We start from the raw sequence: 15,950 nt of genomic DNA on the forward strand, positions 1-15,950 counted from the left end.
TTTTGTGAAACTGTGGTAGCACTGTCAGAATGACTCTGATATTCTAAATTATGTACACATAGGAAACTGACAATTGTTTTATGAGTACATGAACTTTGATTTTTTTTTTTTAACCCACATATTAGTACTATAATTACCACTTACTTTTGAAGGCAGAATAGTAACTGTGTGTAACTGATCTCCATATGGGTTAAACTTTTAGAGGCACAATGACAAATAATTACGAATTCATATGTATACTTTCTGATGTGGTATGGATTTATCATAAAGATTCTATATACTCTATAAGAAAACTTCAGGGACTTCCACTTGGGTGCACTAAAAAAGTTCACCCCTTCCCTTCTTAAGGTACCATGGTTTAAGTCATTATGAAATCTCTTAAAATGGGTTTAAGATTATTCTGTAAAATCCGTTTCTGTTCCACCTCCTCCCTTCTTCTTCCTTCCCTCTCCCTCTCCCCAACTCTCTCTCTCTCTTTCTGAAACATTAACTGAGGTGAAAGTGCCCTGTAATATTTTTTCTAAAAAGGCTTTTGTGATGGATTTCTAGATTATCCACTAAACATGTGTACCTTTTTTTCTAAAATTTACAGAAAACAGAAGTGAATATGCTCTTGTATATAGCAGACAATCTAGCCTGTTTTCCATACCAGACACAGGAAGAGCCGTTGTTTATAATGCATCATATAGACATTACACTCTCAGTTTCTGGTAGTAACCTACTGCAGTCATTCAAGGAGGTAAGTTACACACATTACTATTCTTAATCTTTCAAAGTACAGGCATGCTATTTTCACTGTTTTGTTTCTCATTGTTCTTTTTATTCTTTTCACAGGTAAATAAAATCTTTCTAAATAAACTTAACTGAAATCTAGGTAGTGCTTGAATTGGGGAGAGGAAGTGGGTTGCCATTTCATTTCCATTAAGAAAGATCTTAAAACCATTTCATTCCAGATCATTTAGGTGGAATTTATACGCACACACGCACACACACACACACACACACACACGTGGATTGTTCTCTTGATAAGCCATCCCACTTCTTTATTTATCTCACTTCAAGCATCGACCTTAAGTGTTTGGTGTTCATTCATATATTTGTTTAAACCCCATTTTAAAACACTTTGCTATTTTATAAATCTGGTAATGCTGTAGATAATAGTAGTACACTTGAAGAAATACAGAATAAATACAAGTAGCTTACTTACAAGTAAACACAGAAAATTTTTACTATTGATTTCCTTATCCCTGAACACCAGCATCATAATGGAGTTGTCATATTGTATGCCCAAAATCTTTACTAAATTTTTTGTTGTAAACTTTGTATCTTATCTTTCATGGTTTTTAAGAAGGAAATATAATTAGTTTCATTGTAAAAGCACCTGGTATAGCCCTAGGTACATAGTAGGTGCACTCAGTAATTTACATTCTTTGTAAATTAATTGGAGTATTTTCATGTACCTGATGATATAAGTATATATCTCATTTTACAATATCGTGCTCAAAACTCAGCCTGGTCAAACTCGTAAATCAGGGAGATCTTTTTAATACCTAAGGGTTGGAATTACAGAAGTATCTAAACCCTTTTGCTACTTGAAGTGCGGACCAAGAGCAGTAGCACTGGCCTCACCTGAGAGCTTGTTAGACCTACAGAACCTCAGGCCCCACCCTAGACCTGCTGAAACAGAGTTTGCATTTTTAACAAAATCTCTAGTTGTTTAATATGCACATTAAAGTTTGAGAGGTTAATAATTTCCCAGGAACTTGATCCATCATGTTATCTTATTTTACTTCACTTACTGTTGTACATACACTTGTATCTGTTTCTCCTGTTTTATTTCTTAGCAGTTACATTTTGAATATTGCTTTGTAATCTGGTCTTTTCCACCTTGAAACCAGCTGACTTTGTTTCTTTTTAAAAGCTAACAGTTTCATAAAGTACAAAAAACCAGAATTTAAGTATTTAAGGAAAGTTGCACATTATCTTGCTGAAAAGTTCTTAAAAGGGAGAGTTTGATAGAAGCTGGGGGAATTCAAGCCTATTATATTTTCCCCAGTTAAATTATAATTACTTCTTTTCCTCTATAATGGCTTACCTGTATACCAAATTGTTACTTCTATAACTAATTTATCTTTCATTACTATCCTATAAGAAAATTCTTTCCCTTTGAATGATATTTCAGAATGGTTTAGGGAGGGTGGCACAGTGGTTGAAGGAGTGGATTTTATTTAGTCTTGGAACATAACTTTTCCCCCCAAGGGTTACATCCCCAGTTGTTCATGGAAAATCAGAGGGTTTCAATATATAAAATATTAATATAAGGATACTTTTGAAGCTGTTAAATGGAGCATATGTATAGTTGTAGTGGTATTTTTGTTTTATTATTTTTCAGACAGAATAATTTCCTCTTTTTTTTCAGTCTATGGTAAAAGACAAAAGGAAAGAGAGAAAATCATCTCCTGGTAAGGAAAATGAGTCAAGCGAGAGTGAAGAAGAAGTCTCCAGGCCTCGGAAGTCACGGAAACGTGTAGATTCAGATTCAGATTCAGATTCAGAAGATGATATAAATTCAGTGATGAAATGTTTGCCAGAAAATTCAGCTCCTTTAATTGAGTTTGCAAATGTCTCCCAGGGTATTTTATTGCTTCTGATGTTAAAACAACATTTGAAGAATCTCTGTGGATTTTCTGATAGGTAAGGTTGCATAAGCAGTGAGAGAAAAAACTTGCTGTGTTCAAATAATGAACAAACATGAAACCCAGTTTTGATTGCATGCTGAATATTAAAAATGCTCTTTTAAAAGAAGTTTGTTCCTTTTAATTGCTATATACTATTTTGTTGTATAATCTACCATACTTTGTCCATTCTCTTATTGAAGAGAGGAAAACTATTCCTCTAATTGGAGATAATGCATTATAAATTATAAATTAGAGGACTTAAATCCTTAATATCCTTAAAAAGATATTAGAGAATTAGGCTAACCTTAAAAATAGATAACAAACTCAAGTTTTTAAAGAGCTGTGGGGACTTCCCTGGTGGCACAGTGCCTAAGAGTCTGCCTGCCAATGCAGGGGACTTGGGTTCAAGCCCTGGTCTAGGAAGATCCCACATGCTGCGTAGCAAGTAAGTCCGTGCACTACAACTACTGAGCCTGTGCTCTAGAGCCCGCAAGCCACCACTGCTGAGGCCGCATGCCACAACTACTGAAGCCCGCGCGCCTAGAGCCTGTGCTCTGCAACAAGAGAAGCCACCACAATGATAAGCACGCGCACCGCAATGAAGAGTAGCCCCCGCTCACTCGCAGCTAGAGAAAGCCCGTGCGCAGCAATGAAGACCTAACGCAGCCAAAAATAAATAAATTTATTTAAAAAAAAAAAGAGCTATGAATGAAGAATAGATGCAGACCAACTAGGCTAAGTTCTAACAGTCTAGCAGTCTTTAATGTACACTATCAAGTAAGAGATAGAAAAGTACTAATAACTTAGAGTGCCCTATAATTTTACTCATCGTCAATCACTATAGGTATCTCTTTTCTGCCTGTACCCATGGAATTTTGGACATTTTTCACATTCATTGAAACCCTATGAAGTCACATGTTCGTAGGGACAGATAATGAAATAAGTAGACCTGGTAGGTCAGTGGCAAAATGAAAAGAACGTGTTTCTTCTAAAGGGTTTAGATATTATTCAGATGTTCATCAGCTTGTTGCCATGGAAGAGAGTGGGAACAATGTGGCCAGAGCTTCCATCTTTTCAAGAGAAGCTAGATAATCCAGATTTTAATGAGAACTATCTTGATGTTAAATATTGGCAGCCACAGGCATACCTTGTTTTATTGCACTTCGCAGATACTGCATTTTTTGCAAATTGAAGGTTTGTGGCAACCCTGCATCAAGCAAGTCTGTCGGCTCCATTTTTCCAACAGCATTTGTTCACTTTGTGTCTCTGTGTCACATTTTGGTAATTCTTACAGTATTTAAATTTTTTTATTATATTTTGTAGTGACCTTTGATGTTGCTATTACAAAAAGATTACGATTCACTGAAGGCTCAGATGATAGCATTTTTTTAGCAATAAAATATTTTTAAATTAAGATATGTATGTTGTTTTTAGACATAATGCTGTCACGCACTTAATAGACTATAATATAGTGTAAACGTAACTTTTATACACATTGGGAAACAAAAAAATTCGTGTGGTTTGCTTTATTGCAATATTTGCTTTATCACGATGGTCTGGAACCAAACCCGCAACATCTCCAAGATACGCCTGTAATTCAGAATAATTTAAAACCTTGTAAAGTCTTGGGGCAGTGCTAAGGAGTTGGAAAGATTTTGAAACAGAGTTGTTAATAATGTGAACAGATTTGTAAGCAATAATTCTGGTCACTCTGTAGAGAATGAATAGTTGGGGCACAAAACAGTAGAAGGAGGTAAACCAGTTAGGTAGTATTGAGTAATTATATTAAAACTGTCCTACAGTCACAATCATGGTGCTAAAAAATAGACATGAGAAACTACTTTCATTTAAATAATGCCTCTATCCAAGGCAAATACTGACAGAAACAAGAGAATATTGTTCTTCTTAATCTTTGATTTTGTGTCTTTACTTCCCTTTTTTAAATTATATTTATTTTGTATACAATTTCACTGGTTAAAATCTGTATGACAAAAAGTTTAATTATAAGTAAATAAAATTTAACTAGAATCAATTTAAATGTAAATGCTTAAAAAAATTTTAAGTTAATGGTTTTGTTTTTCCAAAACAGTAAAATTCAGAAATACTCTCCATCTGAATCTGCAAAAGTGTATGATAAAGCGATAAACCGAAAAACAGGAGTTCATTTTCATCCCAAACAAACACTGGACTTCCTGCGGAGTGATATGGCTAATTCCAAAATCACTGAAGATGTGAAGAGGAGTATAGTAAAACAGTATCTAGATGTGAGTAGTAAAACCAAAATATATTTCATTTTGATAATGGCTTTTTAAAAAAGTAAATTCCTTTGAGAGAGATAGCTACCTCCTTTCATTGAAGGTATGCTTCATGACCCATCACTCATTATTTTTGTCTGTGTAGTTTTAATGAGTTACTTTAAGCTTGTCTTTCCCATTTCACCCACTGCACTATAATTGTTTTTTCTTAGGAAATACCAGCCCACCACTAACTTTATTTTAGTGAAAAGCAAAGTTTTTAGGCAAGTTTTAGAGAAAAGCTGTGCCCATATATGTATTTTTTTAATTCAGTGGATTACATGGTTTATATTTCATCAAAGGAAAAACCATGAAAAGTCATCCTCCTGCCCTCTTCAGCCATTCTATTCGTCTTCCTTCTGGCAACCAATATTACTACTTTTTCATGTATTCTTACAGAAGCAGTACAAGTGTGTGTGTGTGTGTGTGTGTGTGTGTGTGTGTGTGTGTGTGTATATATTTGTATATCTGTTACATATAGACCCACCTAAGAAGTATGTGAGTGAGTATGTGAGTGTATAAATTGTGCTTTTAAAGTGTCTTTAAGAATAGGCAAATTCAGGGAATTCCCTGGCAGTCCAGTGGTTAGGACTCCACGCTTTCACTGCCGAGGGCCCAGGTTCAATCCCAGGTCAGGGAACTAAGAGCCCTCAAGCTGTGGTGTAGCCAAAAAAAAAAAAAAAAAAAAAAAAAAGGCAAAATCAGAGAGTCAGAAAATAGAACAGAAGTTACAGGGGGAGGGGGGCAGGAATGGGGAGTTGGGTGGGTTTTTTAAAGTTTTTTTTTAACTTTTTATTTTGTTTTGGAGTATGGCCAATTAACAATGTTGTGATAGTTTCAGGTGCACAGCAAAGCAACTCAGCCATACATATACATGTATCCATTCTCCCCCAGACTCCCCTCCCATTCAGGCTGCCACATAACATTGAGCAGAGTTCCCTGTGCTATACAGTAGGTCCTCGTTGGTTATCCTTTTTAAATATAGCAGTGTGTACATGTCAGTGCCAAACTCCCTAACTATCCATTCCCTCTACCCTTCCCCCGCAGTAGCCATAAGTTCATTATCTAAGTCTGTGAGTCCATTTCTGTTTTGTAAATAAGCTCATTTGTACCATTTTTTTTAGATTCCACATAAAGCAACATCATATGATATTTCTCTTTCTCTGTCTGACTTCACTCAGTATGACAATCTCTAGGTCCATCCATGTTGCTGCAAATGGCATTATTTCATTCTTTTTTATGGCTGAGTAATATTCCATTGTATATATGTACCACATCTTGTTTATCCATTCCTCTGTTGATGGACATTTAGGTTGCTTCCATGTCTTGGCTATTGTAAACAGTGCTGCAGTGAACATTGGGGTGCATGTATCCTTTTGGACCATGTTTTTCTCTCGGTATATGCCCAGGAGTGGGATTGCAGGGTCACATGGTAGCTCTATTTTTAGTTTTTTAAGGAACCTCCATACTGTTCTACATAGTGGTTGTACCAATTTATATTCCCACCAACAGTGTAGGAGGGTTCCCTTCTCTCCACACCGTCTCCAGCATTTATTGTTTGTAGATTTTTTGATGATAGCCGTTTTGACTGGTGTGAGGTGATATCTCATTGTAGTTTTGATTTGCATTTCTCTAGTCATTAGCAGTGTTGAACACCCTTTCATGTGCCTCTTGGCCATCCATATGTCTTCCTTGGAAAAATGTCTAGGTCTTCTGCCCATTTTTTGATTGCGTTATTTGTTTTGATGATATTAAGCCAGATGAGCTGTTTGTAAATTTTGGAGACTAATCCCTTGTCGATCACATCATTTGCAAATATTTTCTCCCATTCTGTGGGTTGTCTTTTCATTTTGTTCATGGTCTCCTTTGCTGTGCAAGAGCTTTTGAGTTTAATTAGGTTCCATTTGTTTATTTTTTCCATTACTCTGGGAGATGAATCAGAAAAGATATTGTTGCGATTTATGTCAGAGAGTGTTCTGCCTGTGTTTTTTCCTCTAGGAGGATTTATAATGTCCAGTCTCACATGTAGGTCTTTAATCCATTTTGAGCGTATTTTTGTGTATGGTGTTAAAGAATGATCTAATTTCATTTTTTTACACGTAGCTGTCCAGTTTTCCCAGCACCATTTGTTGAAGAGACTGTCTTTCCACCGTTGTGTAATCTTGCCTCCTTTGTCATAGATTAGTAGACCATAGGTGGGTAGGTTTATTTCTGGGCTTTCTGTCCTGTTCCATTGATCTGTAGTTCTTTTTTTGTGCCAGTACCATACTGTTTTGATGACTAAAGCTTTGTAGTATAGTCTGAAGTCAGGGAGCCTGATTCCTCCAGCTCCATTTTTCTTTCTCAAGATTACTTTGGCTATTTGGGGTCTTTTGTGTCTCCATACAAAGTTTAAGATATTTTGTTCTAGTTCTGTGAAAAATGCCATTGGTAATTTGATAGGGATTGCATTGAATCTGTAGATTGCTTCGGGTAGTATAGTCATTTTCACCATATTGATTCTTTCAGTCAAAGAACATGATATATCTTTCCATCTGTTTGTGTCTTCTTTGATTTCTTTCATCAGCATGTTATAGTTTTCAGAGTACAGGTCTTTTGCCTCCTTAGGTAGGTTTATTCCTAGGTGTATTCTTTTTCACGCAGTGGTAAATGGGATTGTTTCTTGAATTTCTCTTTCTGATCTTTCATTGTTAGTGTATAGAAATGCAACACATTTCTGTGTATTAATTTTGTATCCTGCAACTTTACCAAATTCATTGATGAGCTCTAGTAATTTTCTGATAGCATCTTTAGGATTTTATATATATAGTATCATGTCATCTGCAAACAGTGACGGTTTAACGTCTTCTTTTCCAATTTGGATTCCTTTTATTTCTTTTTCTTCTCTGATTTCCGTAGCTAGGACTTCCAAAACTATGTTGAATAAAAGTGGTGAGAGTGGGCATCCTTGTCTTGTTCCTGATCTTAGAGGAAATGCTTTCAGCTTTTCACCATTGAGTATGATGCTAGCTGTAGGTTTGTCTTATATGGCCTTTATTATGTTGAGGTAGGTTCCCTCTGTGCCCACTTTCTGGAGAGTTTTATCATAAATAGGTGTTGAATTTTGTCAAATGCTTTTTCTGCATCTACTGAGATGATCATTTGGGGGTTTTTTAATATATAGATTTATTTATTTATTTTTGGCTGCGTTGGGTCTTTGTTGCTCTGTGTGGGCTTTCTCTAGTTGCAGCAAGCAGGAGCTGCTCTTCGTTGCAGTGCACAGGCTTCTCATTGCTGTGGCTTCTCTTGTGGTGGAGCATGGGCTCTAGGTGCGAGGGCTCCAGTAATTGTGGCACATGGGCTTAGTTGCTCCATGGCATGTGGGATCTTCCCAGACCAGGGTTCGAACCTGTGTCCCTTGCATTGGCAGGCGGATTCTTAACCATTGCGCCACCAGGGAAGTCCTGATCATATGGTTTTTATTTGTCAGTTTGTTGATGTGGTATATCACACTGATTGATATGTGGATATTGAAAACTCCTTGCATCCCTAGGATAAATCCCACTTGATCATGGTGTACGATCCTTTTGATGTATTGTTGAATTTGAATTGCTAGTATTTTGTTGAGGATTTTTGCGTGTACGTTCATCAGTGATAGTGGCCTGTAATTTTCTTTTTTAGTGGTATCTTTGTCTGGTTTTGGTATCAGGGTGATGGTGGCCTCACAGAATGAGTTTGGGAGTTTTCCTTCCTCTGCACTTTTTGGGAACAGTTTCAGAAGGGTAGGTGTTAGCTCTTCTCTAAATGTTTGATAGAATTCACCTGTGAAGCCATCAGGGCCAGGACTTCCGTTTTTGGGGAGTTTATTTTTTTTTTTTGGTTGTGTTGGGTCTTTGTTGCTGCACGCGGGCTTTCTCTAGTTGTAGCGAGAGGGGCTACTCTTCGCTGCAGTGCGCGGGCCTCTCACTGCAGTGGCCTCTCTTGTGGCAGAGCATGGACGGGCTCTAGGCGTGCGGGCTTCAGTAGTTGTGGCACGTGGGCTCAGTAGTTGTGGCTCGCAGGCTCTAGCGCGCAGGCTCAGCAGTTGTGGCGCACGGGCTTAGTTGTTCCACGGCATGTGGGATCTTCCCGGACCAGGGCTGGAACCTGTGTCCCCTGCGTTGGCAGGTGGATTCTCAACCACTGCTCCACCAGGGAAGCCCGGGAGTTTTTTAATTAGTTTCAATTTCAGTGCTTGTAATTGGTTCATATTTTCTAATTATTCCTGGTTCAGTCTTGGGAGACTGTACCTTTATAAGAATTTGTCCATTTCTTCCAGGTTGTCTATTTTACTGGCATACAGTTGCATATAGTAGTCTCTTACGATCCTTTGTATTTCTGTGGTGTCAGCTGTAACTTCTCCTTTTTCATTTTTCATTTTATTGATTTGAGTCCTCTCCCTTTTTTTCTTGATGAGTCTGGCTAAAGGTGTATCAGTTTTGTTTATCTTTTCAAAGAACCAGCTTTTAGTTTCATTGATCTTTGCTCTTGTCTTCTTTGTCTCTATTTCATTTGTTTCTGCTCTGATCTTTATGATTTCTTTCCTTCTACTAACTTTCGGTTTTGTTTGTTCTTATTTCTCTAGTTGCTTTATGTGTATGGTTAGGTTGTTCAGGTTACTTTGTTTCCCGAAGTAAGATTGTATTGCTATAAACTTTCCTCTTTGAACTGCTTTTGCTGTATCCCATAGGTTTCGGATCATTGTGCTTTCATTTTCATTTGTCTCTAGATATTTTTTTATTTCCTCTTTGATTTCTTCAGTGATCCATTGGTTGTTTAGTAGCATATTGTTTAGCCTCCACGTATTTGTGTTTTTATAGTCTTTTTCTTGGAGTTTATTTCTAATCTCACAGTGTTGTGGTCAGAAAAGATGCTTGATATGATTTCAGTTTTCTTAAATTTACCAAGGCTCACTTTATGGCCCAGGATGTGGTCAGTCCTGGAGAATATTCCATGTACACTTCAGAAAAATGTGTATTCTTCTGCTCTTGGATGGAGTGCTCTATAAATATCAGTTAAGTCCATCTGGTCTAATGTGTCATTTAAGGCCTGTGTTTCCTTACTGATTTTATGTCTGGCTGATCTGTCCATTGATGAAAGTGGGGTGTTAAAGTCCCCCACTATTATTGTGTTACTGTCGATTTCTCCCTTTATGGCTGTTAGTATTTGCCTTATATACTGTGGTGCTCCTAAGTTGGGTACATATACGTTTACAATTGTTATACCTTCTTCTTGGATTGATTCCTTGATTGTTATGTAGTGTCCTTCTTTGTCTCTTGTAACATTCTTTGTTTTAAAGCCTATTTTGTCTGATATGAGTATTGCTACTGCAGCTTTCTTTTGATTTCCATTTGCATGGAATACCTTCTTCCATCCCTTCACTTTCAGTCTGTATGTGTCCCTAGGTCTGAAGTGAGTCTCTTGTAGACAGCATATATATGGGTCTTGTTTTTGTATCCATTCAGTGAGCCTGTGTCTTTTGGTTGGCGCGTTTAATCCATTTACATTTAAAGTAATTATCGGTATGTGTGTTCCTTTTGCCATTTTCTTAATTGTTTTCAGTTTGTTTCTGTAGGTCTTCTTTCTTTCCTCTTTTGTTCTCTTCTCTTGTGGTTTGATGACCATCTTTAATGTTGTGTTTGGGTTGCTTTTTCTTTTTTGTGTGTGTATCTATTGTAGCTTTTGGGTTTGCTGTTCCCATGAGGTTTTGATATAGCAGTCTGTATATGTACAAGATTGTTTTAAGTTGCTAGTCTCTTTCCCGCCTAGAGGAGTTCCTTTAGCATTTGTTGCAAAGCTGGTCTGGTGTTGCTGAATTCTCTTAGCTTTTGCTTGTCTGTAAAGCTTTTGATTTCTCTGTGGAATCTGAATGAGAGCCTTGCTGGGTAGAGTATTCTTGGTTCTAGCTTCTTCCCTTTCATCACTTTAAATATATCATGCCACTCCCTTCTGGCTTGTAGCGTTTCTGCTGAGAAATCAGCTGTTAACCTTATGGGAGTCCTCTTGTATGTTATTTGTCGTTTTTCCCTTGTTGCTTTTAATAATTTTTCTTTGTCTTTAATTTTTGTAAATTTGATTACTCTGTGTCTTGGAATGTTTCTCCTTGGGTTTATCCTGCCTGCGACTCTGCACTTCCTGGACTTGGGTGGCTATTTCCTTTGCCATGTTAGGGAAGTTTTCAACTATAATCTCTTCAGATATTTTCTCAGGTCCTTTCTCTCTCTCTTCTCCTTCTGGGACCCCTATAATGCGAATGTTGGTGCATTTAATGTTGTCCCATAGATCTCTTAGGCTGTCTTCATTTCTTTTCATTCTTTTTTCTTTATTCTGTTCCGTAGTAGTGATTTCCACCATTCTGTCTTCCAGGTCACTTATACGTCCTTCTGCCTCAGTTATTCTGCTATTGATTCTGTCTAGCATATTTTTCATTTCAGTTATTGTATTCATCTCTATTTGTTCATTAATTCTTCTAGGTCTTTGTTAAACATTTCTTTCATCTTCTCAATCCTTGCCTCCATTCTTTTTCCAAGGTCCTGGATCATCTTCACTGTCATTATTCTGAATTCTTTTTCTGGAAGGTTGCCTATCTCCACTTCATTCAATTGTTTTTCTCTGTTTTTTCTTGTTCCTTCATCTGGGACATAATTCTCTGCCTTTTCATTTTGTCTCTCTTTCTGTGATTGTGGTTTTCATTCCACAGGCTGCAGGATTGTAGTTCTTCCTGCATCCGCTGTCTCAGGAGTGGGGGGAAGTATTGAATGGGTACAGATTGAGTTTCTTTGGGGGATGATGAAAAAGTTTTTGAAATGACTGTGGTGATGATTGTACAACAGTGTGAATATACTTACTGTCAATGAATTAAACACTTTAAAATGGTAAATTTTATGTTATATATATTTTACCAGAATAAAAATTTTTCAACGTTTTAAAAAATTTTTCGAGATTTTCCTAAAAAGTAAAAATAAAGTCTTTAATTTTAATCTACTTAAAGCTGATAGTTGAACACAACTAATAATGATTTTTTTGACCAAGAACATAATGTACACAATGATTTTCATATTATTCATAGACTGCAAACCTTGTACTCTAAATTTGACATTTATTTTAGTTCTTTAAAATTCTTCAACATTTTTTGTTTCCTGTTGTATCCTCTTATCTTGGTGGAGAGCAGAAAATGGGGGGCAGAAATGTTTAAAAGTCTGTTAATAATCAGTAATCACTTGGCTGCTTGATAACTGGGATCAGGGTCCACAACATCTGGCTTATGGGCCAAATCTGGCCAACTGCCTGTTTGTGTAAAATAAAGTTTTATTGAAACAGCCATGCCCATTCATTTTTGTATTGCATTTCGGCCTGCAAAGCCAAAAATACTTACTATCTGGCTCTTTACAGAAAATGTTTGCCAGCCCCCAACTTGGACAATAGCTAAAGTCTGTTTCACCCACACCAAACCACTACCATGGAAAACATTTAAGAAAAAAATTTTAAATAAAGGAAAACATTTAGGAATTTGGCAGTCTTGTTTGAAAAAATTTACTTAAAATTCTAAATTAATATCTAATTTTTGTAGTTCAAACTTCTCATGGAACATCTGGACCCTGATGAAGAGGAAGAAGAAGGGGAGGTGTCAGCTAGCACAAATGCTCGGAACAAAGCAATTACCTCGCTGCTTGGAGGAGGCAGCCCTAAAAATAATGCAGCAGCAGAGACAGAAGATGATGAAAGTGATGGGGAGGATAGAGGAGGAGGCACTTCAGGGGTGAGGCGGAGGAGGAGTCAACGTATTTCGCAGCGTATTACGTAAAATGATTTTTATGTGCTTATATATGTCAGTCTATTAAATGTACACCAAGTAATGTAATACTTATGAGAGAAGACATTTTGTAGATAGAAATTCTCTACTTATCCATTTATACATCCTTTTGTAGAAAGTTTAACATAAAAGACAATAAAAAAGAAAAAAACAGAAACGAGATTTATCCAGCATAAAGGGTTATTAATTTTTCTTTGGACTGTATTAATGTGTGTTATCCTTTTTTATTGTTGATAAGTTTTATGTAGCTTTATGGTTCATATGTACATATAATTTTATATATCAATAAGAGTAAAGACACGGGTACAAATTAAGAGTTACATGGTTTTACAAGTATATGTTAACCCCTTGGCGCTGGCGGTCACGGTGCGTCTCATTGCCGGCAATGGAAGTGTGCTGGGAAATCCCAACTCCCGGCGTCAAGGGATTAAAAGCAATAAAAACAATAATTTCACTAAAATTATTTTGTGTAACACTTGGTCTTTTTTCCCCCCTCCCAATGTTTTAGTCATTGAGAAGGTCAAAACGAAATTCAGACTCTACGGAGTTGGCAGCACAGATGAATGAAAGTGTTGACGTCATGGATGTCATCGCTATTTGCTGTCCAAAGTACAAAGATCGACCACAAATTGCAAGAGTAGTACAGAAAACCAGCAATGGCTTCAGTGTTCAGTGGATGGCAGGCTCCTACAGTGGCTCCTGGACTGAGGCTAAGCGCCGTGATGGCCGCAAACTGGTGCCTTGGGTAGACACTATTAAAGAGTCAGACATTATTTACAAAAAAATTGCTCTAACGAGTGCTAATAAGCTGACTAATAAAGTTGTTCAGACTTTACGATCCCTGTATGCCGCCAAGGACGGGACTTCCAGCTAATGAATTTGTACATGCAGCCAAATTTACAGGAGTTTTTTTTTAAAGGCAGAAAAACTTGAAATATCAACATTCTGGCAAAAAAAAAAATCAGTTTTATGAAGAGTAAGAATGGAACCTGGGATGCAGGAACAAAAGAAGGAAATGTTGGGCAAAACATTTTTGTGGGAGCTCCCTTCGCTGTTGTGCAGCAGAAACAGATTCTCAGTTCATTTTTACTCCCACTGTATTATAGTTTAACAAAAATTGTTTATATCTTGGAAAAAAAACTTTCTGTTTAAAAAATAAACAAGTGAATGTTGGAAATTAGTCTGTTAATGTTCTTAATAAAGTGTTCTTGGAGTTTAACCTAGCAGCGGATGGCTTTCTTTAGCTTAGCCCAGTTTCCAGGGAAGCATTGTTTTTTCCAGGCTGTAAAATGGCAGAATCTCCTGGATATATAATTTATTCTGTTGGAAAAAAAAAAAAAAAAAAAAAGCATGCAGTATCTATGACCTATCTGCAGAAGGAGTTTTTGTAAATGTAGATTTTGATGTATTAGGTCACCCTGAAAACAATACAAGAAAAGGGATCCCCAGGCAATCTGGTGGAGCGAATACTGCAATAAATTTTTTTACTTCTCTTTGTTACTTGTCTGTTTCCATTTGAATTTCTTATTGTAAAGATCTGTTTAAATCCATTTATATTATTTTTCAGTCTTTTATGTAAAATTTATTATATCACTGGTTTTCAAAACAAAACATAAAATATTGTTTATACAGTTTGTATAGGCTGACTTCTGAATAATTGGTATCTATTATTTTCATTCCCATAAGAGGGTGTAAACAATTAATTCCAGGGTTTTATTGTATCCTGCAATATTTAGTATTAACTATATATGATTTAGCACTGTGCCAAACACATTTTCAAGAGTACATTTTGATATAAAAAGAAACTATAGTTTATTCCTTGTATGCTTCAATTTCTTTCTAGTAATGTCATGATGGTAATATTTATTTTTTAAACCTTGGGAAAAGGTAACAGTCTTGGGGAAAGGTAACAATCATGCTATTTTGGAAAACTAGCATTTCTCTTAGTTAAAATTATGCCATGTGTTATTTTCAAAATAGAATTGAGATGACTATGACACTTCATAATAACATTACATTTTTCACAAGTTATTTTTTAATGCTGAAAAAGGAGTAATTTTACTAGTTGAGATGTTTATTCATTTTCTATTCTAAATGTTTTATACATCTTTTGGGAGCAGTTGTCGTTTATCTGTTACTACAGATGGGGAGGTGGGTATTTAATTAGTTGATTTGCATAGTTGATGCTCAGAAATAGTAATGCCTAAAATTTACAGGGGACGAGGTCTGTTTCAAAGTTAAGTCTTTTTAAAAATATGTACTATTTTTAAGTCAGCTTTTTAAATCTGACCTCTAGAATGTTAAGTTTTATGAAATTGGCCAATAATTGAAGATAATTTGTGAGGAAGAGTGACATTGCCATAAAATACCTTTTTGTGAACACCTATTAAACCACTATGAAAATAACTTTACAGGATCCATTTCCTATGTGGAATTATTTCAGAACTTTTTCTTGAAGGAAATGTTTTCTCATTCTTCTTTTTCTTCCACTTAATTGCGTGTTTCCTTTTCCTTTTTACCGTGAACTATGTGGGACAAAACTATTGTAGATTGGGTTTTTTCACCTTTGGAGTTTGTTTTATCAGCAAAAGATTTGAGGTGGCTTTTGAAAACAACAATGATATATCAATAAGAGTAAAATACCAGTTAGGAAAAGTAGAATGTAAAACCCAGCCTCTAGAGTTTTAAAGAATAGAGATGTGGGTAAAAAAAAAAACAGCCAGTTTTGAATGCTGACATTCAGTGATGCATGGTGTCTTTTTTTTTTTTTTTAAAGGAACATTTATTTGTTTGGTTTTGGCTGCATTGGGTCTTCATTGTTGCGTGCGGGCTTTCTCTAGTTGCGGCAAGTGGGGACTACTCTTCATTGCAGTGCACGGACTTCTCATCGAGGTGGCTTCTCTTGTTGCAGAGCACGGGCTCTAGGCACGCGTGCTTCAGTTGTGGCACATGGGGTCTAGAAACACAGGCTCAGTAGTTGTGGCACACAGGCTTAGTTGCTCTGCGGCATGTGGGATCTTCCCGGACCAGGGCTCGAACCTGTGTCTCCTGCATTGGCAGGTGGATTCTTAACCACTTCACCACTGGGGAAGTCTCCATGGTGTCTTTTAATTTTTACAAAAACTCTGCTAGTTAAATCTTTTTTCC

General features: G+C 36.5%; 1 protein-coding gene across 6 annotated transcripts in view; it reads left to right on the plus strand.

Annotated features, from left to right (window-relative positions):
* NIPBL (NIPBL cohesin loading factor) overlaps positions 1–14,303 on the plus strand; it is a 201,090-nt gene extending 186,787 nt beyond the window's left edge. For 5 of the 6 annotated variants that reach the window (XM_082382141.1, XM_082382144.1, XM_082382143.1 and 2 more), the window contains 5 exons: positions 593–739; positions 2,420–2,694; positions 4,768–4,942; positions 12,561–12,749; positions 13,312–14,303. In XM_082382141.1, the coding sequence (XP_082238267.1) occupies positions 593–739; positions 2,420–2,694; positions 4,768–4,942; positions 12,561–12,749; positions 13,312–13,677 (1,152 nt within the window). In that variant the 3' untranslated portion in view covers positions 13,678–14,303. Of the gene's footprint in view, positions 1–592; positions 740–2,419; positions 2,695–4,767; positions 4,943–12,560; positions 12,791–13,311 lie in introns of all 6 variants that reach the window. The other variant, XM_082382145.1, reaches the window with a different exon arrangement.
* Positions 14,304–15,950: the final 1,647 nt, after the last annotated feature.

This window comes from Balaenoptera borealis (genome assembly GCF_965194805.1).
Source record: "Balaenoptera borealis genome assembly, chromosome: 2".
Classification (NCBI taxonomy): Eukaryota; Metazoa; Chordata; class Mammalia; order Artiodactyla; family Balaenopteridae; genus Balaenoptera; species Balaenoptera borealis.